Source organism: Xenopus tropicalis, chromosome 5 (assembly GCF_000004195.4).
Source record: "Xenopus tropicalis strain Nigerian chromosome 5, UCB_Xtro_10.0, whole genome shotgun sequence".
NCBI classification, from domain to species: Eukaryota; Metazoa; Chordata; class Amphibia; order Anura; family Pipidae; genus Xenopus; species Xenopus tropicalis.
Genome location: NC_030681.2, coordinates 122,046,548 through 122,059,053, shown reverse-complemented (window position 1 = coordinate 122,059,053; position 12,506 = coordinate 122,046,548). Strand labels below are relative to the sequence as shown.

Below are 12,506 nucleotides of genomic sequence, written 5' to 3'. Positions count from 1 at the left end.
GATTATCAGATCATCCACAGACAAGGCCTTAAATGATTCATTCATGTTACCTGATGACCCAGTAAATTATAAAGACAATATAATGTATTTGTGATTCATTTATTTGATTTCATTATACACCAACTGTTGTTTCTAAAATAATTAAGAAAACTTTCAGACCTAAGATTAAAAATATTAAATACAAATGGACATCACAAGACCTTTAGCACTAAGTTAGCTTTGAATAACTTCATTTAGCATTGTTCTTTATGTAGCTGGCAATGTATTTGACGGCCAGCATGGTTTCTTCACAGGTAGGTTTAATCTGAGATTCAGGGAGGGCAAAACCATATCGTCCTGTGTCACGGAGCTCAAATGTGTATGAGAATTTAACGCCTGCGTCATAGGCCCAGTCATCTGATCCACCTGCTGCAAGGTCTACAAAAAGAGATGCATTTTAATATAAGTGCTTCATACACCCCAAATTAGGATTGTTTACTCATTTTACTTGTGTACTTGTGAAAAATAGGGTGCTGGTATGTATAGTGAAGTAGTAAAATTCTTAATGAATCAGATAAAAGTGAGTGTAGGACTGGCCAAACCAGGGATGACTTTGACATTTGTTGGCCGGCTTGAATATATTGCAATATATGGACAAACAATCCCAGTTTTGTTTAAATGTATATATTAATTTAGTGGTCACAGCCTCATTGCATCCCCACCTAGTGGTTTGATAATTAGCGGTGAGCGCAACTTTCCCTTTTTTGCTATTGTTTATACAGGAGCAGTAGCCAGCTCCATGTTGTAGCTCCCACCCTTCCCAGTTACAGTCAGGTGACCCCATTGGAGCCAATAAAAGGGCAACCATATAAAACTCAGTCCTTGTGTAAAATGTATATTGAAGCAGTAGAGCTCTTATTGAATCAGATGAAAGTGAGTGTAGGACTGGCCAGAAGGGATGACTTTGACATAGTTGGCCAGCTTAAAGTATATTGCAATATATGGACAAAAAATCCCTCTTCTGCTTAAAGGGGAGGGCATTGCTTGGTAGCTTAATGCACAGAATGTCTTAATGTCCTCTATATTGGTAATGGGTGAGTGCAGGGGGGCATTTGTTTCTGTCTATCAAGCAACAAGGACATACTCAGGTTAATTTACAAGCTGGTATGTCCACCTGGCTGCTATCTAGCTATTATTTCAATAGATTAAAGGGAATCCTCTAAACCAGGGGTCCCCAAACTTTTTTTTACCTGTGAGCCACATTCAACTGTAAAAAGAGTTGGGGAGCAACACAAGCATAAAAATTCCTGAAGTGCCAAAAATGAACTGTGATTGGCTATTTGGTAGTCAACTGGCAGCCTACAGGAGACTGTTTGGTAGTACACCTGGTTTGTATGAAACCAAAGCTTGCCCCCAAGGCACCTGGTTTGAGGCCACTGGGAGCAACATCCAAGGGGTTGATGAACAACATGTTGCTCGCGAGCCACTGGTTGGGGATCACTGCTCTAAACCCATAAAACTAAAGCCCAATGACAGCTGACAGGTACAGTAAAATCTATTGGCCACAGTTATTCCCTAGACAAAGTTACTTTACATGTTTATTTGCTACTTAAAGATGCAAAACAACTTACAGATTGTTGATCCTCCGGGACCGTAAGTGTACTTGGTTTTGTACAGTGAAGTCAGACTGTTAACTGCTCCCTGAGCAACTGCATTCTAATATGAAGAAGAGAAAAGCAATTTTTTTTCATTTTAACAGTTGCAGTTTCCATTCCTTTAGACAAAACACCATCCATATAATCTAAACAAGATGCTAGTACTTTAATAATGCGTGTCATAATGATTTTTGATTGGATGACATCACAGTGTTGTCCATGAAAGCATTAGAAATCTGTATTATTTATTTATATAAGAAAGTAACCCAGCTCTTAGCTGGCACAAAAGCTGACCCTTCCTAGCTACTAAAGGGTTATGAACTTAGTACTAAAAACCATGTATACAGATGTTCATAACCCTTCAGCTACATGTGCAAAATGTCATAATGTCCTATATATATTTGTAATGGGAGGACCTCTGTCAAATCCTGATCCAAACAGCACAGACAGGTTAAATCTTCAGTGTGTATGACCAAAAAAAGTAATGGTTTTGTTTTTTAAAAGAATTTCATGCAAATATTATTGTATGCATACATTTTAGAATGGTAACAATAGCTTACAATCTGAGGATAAATGATATTATAGTTAAATGATATGATATAAATAGGGGCTATATATTGATTTTAAGATATATATTAATATTATTTCAGAATATAGGCGGCCATACTTTAAACATATAATAAACAAAAAGTTTGCTGAATTTCTGACCCTAGCAACCAGCCAGCTCTTTGAATCAATCATCTCGCTATTAATGGGAACCAGACTTGGATCAAATTTTAGGTATCAGTTATAATGTTTAGTGAGGGGAGCAAATTACAAATAAAACAGGGGCAATTTGCACTCTATCTAGTCCATAAAAGAACTCCTGCAAGTCTCTGCACTTCAAACCGGATCACAGCAACCTGTTTTCCACAATAAATACAACTTTGCATGTGTCCAGCCACCAGTCCACTCCACTTTTCTAGTTATGAATTACACTAATATGTTCATATATGCATTCATTTTATCTTAAATGTGGTGAATATTTTGTATTTTAAGGAAACTTAAGTTCGATTTTGACCTTTTTTGCATTTTACGTTTTATTTTCCTGTCTGTGTGTGTTTATTCTGGGTAGTCTAATTTCCCTTACTATAGAAACATACAGGCAGGTTCATTGGCTCCCTACTGTGTGTGACCATTGCTTCTTGATAAAGATAATGGAGCTTTCCCATATATACAAAAAAGTCGGACAGATCTTCACTAATAAGTGATGCAAAATGGTGATTGCCAAGGTGCACTTAAAAAATGCTTTGTATTTCACACTTACCAGTTCATTGTGATCTTTAGCAACTGCATAACTGTAGGAATAGGGGAACAGCAACATCTGGCTATAAGAATGGATAGTAAGGTAACCCTTGATTGCAGGAATGTTTGCGCGGATGAAGTTAGCCAAAGCCTTTGTCTCTGGTTCAGATTCAGGAGCAGAGCCACAGTATGTTTCATCACAGGCTCTTGTTGAGGCTCCAGCAGCTTAAAAATAACAAATAACCAACTTAACTTATGTACGTATGTATGTATAAATATATATGTAACCCATGCTTTATTATCTGTTATGGGTGAAAAATCTGAATTTCTATTTGCTTTCATGTTAAATGAATAAATACTACTTACTGCACCAGCCAGCATTAAAGTTTCTGTTTGGGTCAGTTCCAATGCAAGTGCTGTTGGGGTTAGCTGAACGAGTCTTCCTCCACATACGGTTCTACAAATGAAATCTCCATATTTAGTGAAAAGGGACTTGAACTCAGTCAGGGGCTTAAGCTAAATCACTTTACTTACAGTGGTCCAGGTGTAGACGTAACCATCAACATTCAATACTGGCAAAACATAGATGTCCAGGTTGTCGAGCAGAGAGGTAAACTCAGATTCAACGCCATATGCACTCACAGCCTATGGGCGAACATAGAACGTACATTAAAATAGAATGATGAATATTAAAAGAACAATTTAGACCAAAATGAAAAAAAAATTGATTTGACTATTCCCTGTGTGTGTAAAACAAACAAACAAAAAAAGTTTAGGAGAAATAAACCTTACCCATATCACATCCCTATGGGGGTGATTTTTTCCACTATTCAAATTTTTTTGCACTAAAACGTATTTGAATTATGGTTCAAAAACTTGAATGTTAGATATTTATTAGGTGCAAAAATCTGAAAACTTGAACATAAAACTTCAGCATCTTAAAGCACAGTGTCGGAATGGGAACCCAGGGGCCCACCAGAGAACCTTAGAACCTAGGCCAACTTTCCAAACTATTTTTCCTCCTTTCCTTACCCATCTCTTTATTCTCCTAGTCTCTTTTATTTACATGCTAGCATCTATTCTTCCATCTATTCCTTCTCTTTGTTCCCATCAGAAATAGGGAATGACCATGAAGCAGGCCAAATGCTCAGGAGCAGGAGGGCCCACTTACACCTGGGCCCACTGGGGGTTTTCCTGGTATCCTGGTGGGCCAGTCCCTGTTAAAGCATACGAGTTTATGTAAAAGTCAATGGGAGTTGTCCTAGGCAAAGTCAAGCTATATTTTGAATTCAATATTTTCAAGTTTCACTTTTTTTTTTGTAAACTCACAAATGAAAGATATTTTTAAGATTTAAGATTTTTTATAAATAAGCAAACATTTGATTAATAAATAAGCCCATAGTATTAAAGAAAGTATGAGCATGCACACTAAGCAACTTAATGCAAAAAGGTGAAAATGTATAATGAGGAAATACGTTTATCCAAGGGGAAAGCTGTGTTGGACATGATTCTGTCTGATTATTCCATAACTATTCTTACTTAATTGTATATGAGAATTCATCTACCCAAGCATGTACTGGGAAAAAAGTAAGATTCTTTCCAAATGAAATATATTTATATATATTGCATAATTAAAAGACAAAATAACTGTTGTTTTAAATTATGTTTTATGGCATTTCTTTTGTTTTACCTCTTTAACAAACCACTGGCAGAAAGCAGGGGAGATCCATTCCCTAGCATGAAACCCACAGTCTATGAATACAGCTTTCTTGTTTGCACCGCTTTTTCCAACCTAAGAAATAAAGAAATACATTTCAACAGTGTTTGTATATAGAGATCAGAGTGCGAGGCACACTTGGTAAACCATTTTATGGTCAAAAAGGCTGTAACTGTGTGTATTAGAAACTTCTGTTAATACATTATCCACTAACTGGGCCCACACTCTTGTGTAAACTCATGAAGGGACAAGAATGAAGTGTGGGAATCCCATATGTCTAATGTAATACCTGTGTAGTGATTTATTTCATGTAAAGCTACCCAAATATTTTCCATACAGAATAGATCACAATATTTGACAGTTCTACATAAATGTTCACTTACTATGGAGGTTGATAAGTAGTTGTGTTAGATACTTGTTCCACGTGAGTGAGATAAGTATAGAGAGGCAATCTGGGCACGCTTCTTTGGCTAAAGTTAAAATGTTGGCATCTCCAGTATATTTCATGATTTTAAACATCAGCTGTGCACTGACATTAATGACAACTTCAATTATAAAAGAGAACATGTCTTTATACTACATTAAAAATACACAGTACCTTGAGCAAGTAAATAGGACGGCCTTGATATGAGGTTCCTATCGAGGAACGAGACACAAGTCCTGGGTTCTGAGCAGCAATGTTGGCAGACCAGGCATTAATCTGTAGAGCAGACACATCAGGAGTATTATATCACAGAGGTTTACTGTATACATCAGGGTTTGCAAGTTACTCAGTTTGACAACTCCAGAAACATCATAAACTACATCACTAAAATGTAAGAGATCTGATGGAATGTGCATTCTATCCATGGATTTTTGCTGTAGATCCCTACAGTGTGTAAATTTCCTGATTTCTGTTTCCAGAACAGGAGAAGACTGTGGCTATAAACCATTGCTTTACTGCTATTGCAACATTATTCATGGAGTGTCTTATTAATAGGTACCTTTGTTCTCTACTCCCATTTGAGAAATTAGTGGTAATTCATGCTCCTTAACCCTGCTTCCTTGGCTTAACATTTGGCTCTTCCTTTTTCTTTTTGATTAATATTAATATCACTGTCAAAATGTATTGTTTTCACCTTTACAGTGTAGCAAATATCAATTCCATTTTTGGCCAAGCCACTTATAAAACATTATTTTATGCCCTTATTTTATTTGACCCAGACTATTGCAACCTACCTACTCTATGCATGTATATAACAATAAAAGTTCAATACCGTATCAAGATCATTGTATTTCTCATAACTGTGAACAGCCCTGATGTTGCTGTCGCGCTGCTTTTCTAGGGCATCTTGCAGATCATTAATCAATATTCTGTAAATAAAAATATATAGAATGTAGCACAATACAATCATATTCAATATGTGTATTATACAAAACATGCATTTAAATGGTTATTGTTTAAAATTGCCAACAATGGGAAATCCATATATTTGTTTTCCATTTGTTATAAATATGCCTAAATTGATTGTACATTGCAATCACTGTTTTTATTTCTCACTTTTTTGTACTCCTTGGATACTGATATAATACTATGGAGGTATGGGTGGTGAACTAATAATTTAGTCCTATTCTTCCTCTCCTTTTCATGAGGACAATTGTAATAATTTAATGACCCCCCCCCCCCCCCCCATTACCTGTTAAAGTCCCTAGGCCTAATCAATAAGAGAGTTTACAATACAGGAGAATAAACTGGAAAGAATCTAAGCTGACAGTGACTCAACAGTAGGGAGCCATATAAACTTAATGCGTTCTGTGGTCTCTTAGTAGATAAAATAACCAGGACCAATTTAGCATCACAACCAATGAACAATTAGCTTTCAACAGTCTTCTACATTTTAGAAAATCAAAGCTGCAATCTAATTGGCTGTTATACGTAACTGCATTGTGGCAAATTTACACACAACAATGACATATTCAAACAATAGGACCTACTCATAGGGCATCCCACTTTGCTGGAGAAGGGCCTGAACCTCATATGAGACATGACCATCAGCATGAAAATCAGCTCGTTTTCCTTGTTCTACAAGTTGTGCTGAGTCAGGGAGCCAGAAATCAAGCTAAGAGATATAAAAAAAATACAATTTACTCATTACATTGTGTCCATTGAACAGAAAGTTAGGTCAAATAAATGATAATGATCATAACAGGGCAACTTCCAATGAACCATTTTTTTTTTTTAAAAAAGACACTTGTTCTCCCACTAGAATCTAGCTTCTTAAATGTATATTGGCTATTTCAATGATCAAATAAATAAAAGCAATACATAATGTAATATGTAATATAAATAATGTCCTAAGAAAAAAGTACATAAAACTCAAACCGTTTTTATCAATATACATACAAAAAGCTTTTGTCTGAATTGAACACTGGACCTGAATTGAACATATGTAATAAATGACACTAAGTTTCCCCAGGTGTAGGAACCCATAGTAACCAATAGGATGTTTGCTTTTAAACAGGTGACCAGCAGATGCTGCCTGCTGATTGGTTGCTATGGGTTACTGCTCCTGGCCAAACATATTGCCTTTTATTAGCTAACCCCTTAAGACTTTAAGGCAGGGGCTTGTAAACACATCAATTTACCAAATGCTCAAATTACATTTATAAAATTAAACAGATTTATTTTCATTTGAAAATCACCCTCTGACTGACTTTTCATTCCCATGCAGTGACCATCAGACTTATTATTCCTTTGGACCTAACATTTTCTAAAAGCCATTGAGTTATTGGTTTGAGACTGGCACCACACATCCTGATCAACGAGGATATATTTTTTAAGCTTTCATTTTCTCTCAAGCATTGGGAAACCATCCTCTACCCTCATGTCTATGGACTATATTTGAATTTGATTTCTAGGCCACATCAGCCAATAAATGGACAGAGTTGTGCCTTTCGCTTCCACACTTCTTCTGGGGGCATAGTTTTCCTTACGTCAGTTTGAAAAAAGACCTAAGTCCGTCAAATTCAACCCTTCAATGCACATATTTACACTTATTATACAAAGCTATCTATACACTCACAAATAGAAAATATTTATATCAAAACCTATAATAACTGTAGATCTAAAGATCACTATAGCCTTGGATATTATTCAAGCCCCTCTTAAAGGCATTAATAGGATCTTCCATCACAACATCACCCAGCAGGGCATTCCCCAACCTCACTGCCCTCACTGTGAAGTGTCCCCTACACTGCTTCAAATATATATAGATTTGCATCCATACATTTGTTGCAAAATGAAAAATGTAAAATCCATTTAAAACTCATATACACAATGAGCATGAACTCATCCTGCCATTGGCTGTTAGCATATTATTAAGAGGATTAAGCAGTAACTTAGACAATAATTCACACTGACCCAGTAACTCATGGTAATTGCACAGATGTTGCCTTTAATGCATTCAGTGAGCAATGTACCATCTAATAAACTTGCTTTGGGAGAAATAACTATTGCCTTTATAACTGTAGTTAATACTTCAACTGTAATGAAAACAAAGGCTGAACCCCCTACACCATATTATATACAATTCTTCCCAGCTACTTATCTCTATAGCACTAAATGCTTAACATACATATTTCAGTGTACATATGCCATTATTTATAAGCCTTGTGCACAGGACTTTAGGAATGAAGATTGTAGGAGTAATATTGCCCAGTATTCCCTTCCACCCATCGGTCAGTGACTGCCTCCTACTCCTGCAGAGATAATTAAAAAATGTCAAATTGTAATTTCACATTTCCTGAAACACCGTTTGTATTTAGCTCAGCAGTTTTAAAACTGTTAACCACTAATGTGACTGCAGCTGCTGCAAATTATCCTAGAACTCTATCGCAATAATTCTGTCTTCAGATACAGCAGCACTCAAGCTTAGAAAGGATAAAATCAGAAAAAGAAAAGCTGACAGCCAAATTATTTAATATAGAGAGAATTTAAAATGTAAGTGATGGCAGTAATGTATTAATGCTTTGGCAAATGCTGACAGATATATAAGGGGTTCATTGTGCAGTGAATGACCTTTCCATGTTTGTGCTATAGCTGTTTCCAAGCCACAAGGCCACAGCAGTTGGGGGATGTATAGATTCCATGGGAGATAAGTGGTTTCTGCAAAATGATAGATGCTAGGAGCAAGGTTAAAGCAACAGAGTTTATATAACACAGTTGCAAAAAGACAAGGGAATCCCATAACCATGAAAGCTTATACACAGGCCAGATAGCAAAATATTATAAAGCTGAACATCTGTAACTCATCTGCTACAACAGCTTTTTCCCTAAAAATCACTCACTGCTTGCCTTGTTAATATTTAACGTATACCAATGTATTGAGGGTTGGTTGAGCAACATAGAGAGATACAGAGGACACTATCATTTCTTTGTTGCTGTGCATCTGACTGAGCTCTATATTATTCAGGATCAGTATTCAGTTGTTTTTTTGTTGGGGAGGTGATTAATATCATGAAAAGCATCACAACCTCAAGGGGGAATCATATTTTTTAAAACCTAAGAGTGCAATCATCTTCTTTCTCTTATAACTGGCATTGAGTCACTGGTGTGGACTCTTTCTGTTATACAGAACAGCTCCTATAAAGGCCTCTAAGCAGAAAATAGACTCGCAGGAAATACAAATGATGCGTTTCCTTTTTAAACAAGATCTTCATTTTGTGCTTCACTCTTTTCTGCTTAGGGATTAAAATTAAGTAAACCAGGGAACAAGATGATAATTAGGTATATTCTTTACACTACTTATTTATTTTTTTCATGTTTTGTGTCAGGGCTCAAAGTCAATACCTTAAGTCAACCTACTACAGTAGGTAGTAAGAATGACCATATCCAGTAAAGCAACATTGTATATTTGTATGCATAGGTAATAGGATTGTATGATTATAGAGTCAATGAACACTTTAAGGTGGCCATTTACTAGCTGTTGGATTTTTCTTTTTCTGATTTTAGTGCTAAAATCCACAGAAATGGGAATTTCTGAGATTTACTGTGCATCAAAACAGCTAAAAATCTGAATCCGATAATTTTCCAGCTAAAAATTGCTGAGATCATATAGAAGTCAATGGTAGATTCTTCTTTTGCTTTGAAATGTTAAACAATTCAAAAAATTCTGAATTTTCGCAAATTTTGTGTGATATATACTTTTTAGTAATTGTAAGATATTTGTGGAAATTAGTTTATTCGAATTTTTAAATAAAAAATAGAGAAATGTTAGAATTTAAATAAATCTGTCCCCACATGTTGTTATTATCTTATATTACACAAGGGCCTGGGAGCTCCATGAACCTGTTTAATAGGGTGCATTGTTTATGATTATCAGATTCTTCTGTGGCATCTAACATCCTTACATTTGATATGGGGGGTATATAATTCTCCATATAAAGGGTTACATAGTATATGGGACAGTGATATCAGACTTATTACATGCAGTGGCCCAATTATTTCTCATATAGCATGTTCGAGGACTGGATACAATTAAAATAATGATGTTGTAGAGTGTCTATGGAGTTTTGAGCAGCCATGAAAATCCTATGGAAGGCCACATCTAGCCCACCGGCCTGAAGTTGGACAGCCCTACTATAAAGTGTTGGCTAATATACTACTGGAACACCAGACTTCATTAAAAAGTTCAATTGTACTAAAATAACAGGTAGGTATGTTATCTTGATCTTATGTGTTGGTGTTAATTTGAAAAGAGCCCTATTGAAGACTTAGTTAGGTGGTGTCAGGGACAGAAATTGGGGTAGGCAGAAGAGGCACATGCCTTGGGGGTGACACTAAGTATGGGGGGTGCCAGTCACGTAACTCTGTATGCCTACCCCTAGTCCAGACCCTCAGAGTCCTGCTTATTATCCCCTTTTAGCATCCCCTCACTGCCCACTCATCTATTCACCCCCTGCCCAGCCATTGCACGGTAGTGGGTTATCTGCCCAGGTTGCATAGGGTGCCAGGCTTTTGAGTTTCCCAAAGCCAATAGATAACTATGACACAAAAAACAAGAGAATGACATATCTGAGCATAACCAAAAAACTAATTTGGTATCATAAATGGCTGGTATCAATCTAAGAAACAAATTCTTTTCATACTTATGTTCAACAACCACAAATGTCCTTTGAAAATATCACCAGCTTCAAACATGTTATCTAGCATGATAATACAAGAATATGAAGTAAAGGCCAATCTTACCCCTTCTGTTTGGGCCATAGATTTGATAAGTTCAACATGTTCAGCATTTTGTGGAATTACACGGAACACTTTTTCCCTTGGATAAAAAGAATGGAAATGTTATGTTCAGGACAAAGAATTTTGCATTATCTAATTATGAGAAGGAAATGCCAGTGATTCTTACCCATGAAAGTTTCTGGGTTCAGCAGAAACTGCTGCAAGGCTCACAAGGAGGAGTAGGGCCCACATGATGTCTGATAGAATGACTGTGGTTTTTCTGCTCCCTTTTATATGTTGGTCGAGTTGTTTTTTGGCTTCATGATTTGCAGTACGTGGCAGAACACCCATTTTAATGTGTAACTAATTATAGACCTGGCCTTGTATTTACTAATGGCAAGAACTGGTTGTTTTTTACACCTGTGAAAAATTCCATGCCCAACATCATGGTGGAGAAAATACACAGTGGTTATTACATCATTAAACCCCTTCATGTTTGCTGTATATACATATGTTTCTACACAATAGATACCCATACATCTTGCACGTAATTAATAATAGCAAATTAAGTTTTGCTGTTTTATAAGAAAATCATTGAAAAGGGAAAATAGACATGATTTTTTGGTACATAAATGCAAAAAAAAAAAAAAAGAATAAGAAAAAACCTCTATACATCCTTTTAATAAACCATCTCTACTGTATGCCTGAAGGGCTGGTGCAATTTGTGTTTTGGCTTATTATTTTGTTTTTTTCCAGTTGATTCTCTTGTAGTAATTAATATAATTTAAATTATGCAAGTTCTTTAGTCTTTATAGCTCCATTATCTACTGTATTTTGGAAAGTATGACATCCCCCACCAAGGCTTAGAAGTTATTATATAATTAGCTGAGAAAGAAAAAAATTAGAATTCAACTGACCTGAACCCACAAATAATATTACAGAAAGTCTGGCTGTACAGGTAAAAACCTAAAAGGGGGTAAAGGCGAAGATCCACTCACACAAGTTGTTCCAGGATTTCCATACCGATTTACACCCACCCTAACCCTCACAGGCAAGTTATTTGCAACCAAACTTGTGGGTAAACCAATAGATTCCAAGGAAAAACTTTTTCTTTGCTATTTATACCACATTTATATGTGGCTTACAGTCTAAGACTAAAATGAATTCAACATTTACGGGTATTGGATCTATTACACGGTGTGCTTGGGACCTTGGGTTTTCTGGGTAAGAGGGGTTATTTAAAAAGCACTAATGACATTGCTAAAGAATTGGACTTCATAATTCTGATGCCGACTGCTTAAAATTACATCTGAATCTGAATAGCAGTGATTTTGGACGCAATTGCGCAAAAGTATGTTGAAGCATGCAATTACGCATGTTTTAGGGCATCAAGTGCAATTGCATAAGGCACATAGCCTCTCCCAGCAGCAATTACTCTGGAATTGTGGAAAAAAATGTTGCATTGTTGGTATAAAACATGGCGATTTGCCTACAAAAGTGCACACTGCACTTGCTCAAACAAGGAGTCCTAAGGTGTCTTTCTGTAATTTGGTACACTATACTTAAAAACCATTTACATGAAAAAATATAGAATTGTTTTGCCAACTATATGAATTCATATAGCTTAGTTACCATCAAGTGCAAGGTACTTTTTAGTATTACAGAAAAT

The 12,506-nt window shown here is 36.1% G+C and overlaps 1 protein-coding gene across 1 annotated transcript; it reads right to left on the bottom strand.

Annotated features, from left to right (window-relative positions):
* Positions 1-83: 83 nt before the first annotated feature.
* Positions 84-11,105, bottom strand: cpb1 (carboxypeptidase B1). Its single transcript, XM_031902460.1, has 11 exons — positions 11,025-11,105; positions 10,862-10,937; positions 6,610-6,734; positions 5,892-5,988; positions 5,234-5,335; positions 4,609-4,710; positions 3,453-3,563; positions 3,285-3,375; positions 2,941-3,143; positions 1,611-1,695; positions 84-417 (listed from the first exon to the last, which is right to left on the bottom strand). Exons 1-11 carry the CDS (start codon positions 11,087-11,089, stop codon positions 230-232), a joined length of 1,245 nt encoding a protein of 414 aa, XP_031758320.1. The 5' UTR covers positions 11,090-11,105; the 3' UTR covers positions 84-229.
* Positions 11,106-12,506: the final 1,401 nt, after the last annotated feature.

What these genes read in the sequence shown, in the direction of transcription:
- cpb1 (XM_031902460.1), bottom strand. Translation starts at nt 11,089, where the DNA reads ATGTGGGCCCTACTCCTCCTTGTGAGCCTTGCAGCAGTTTCTGCTGAA. An exon ending in CTATGGCCCAAACAGAAGGG is followed by an intron (nt 6,735 to 10,861) that starts GTAAGATTGGCC and finishes TATATCTCTTAG; the next exon opens with CTTGATTTCTGGCTCCCTGA. An exon ending in GCCAGTGGTTTGTTAAAGAG is followed by an intron (nt 3,564 to 4,608) that starts GTAAAACAAAAG and finishes GTTCGCCCATAG; the next exon opens with GCTGTGAGTGCATATGGCGT.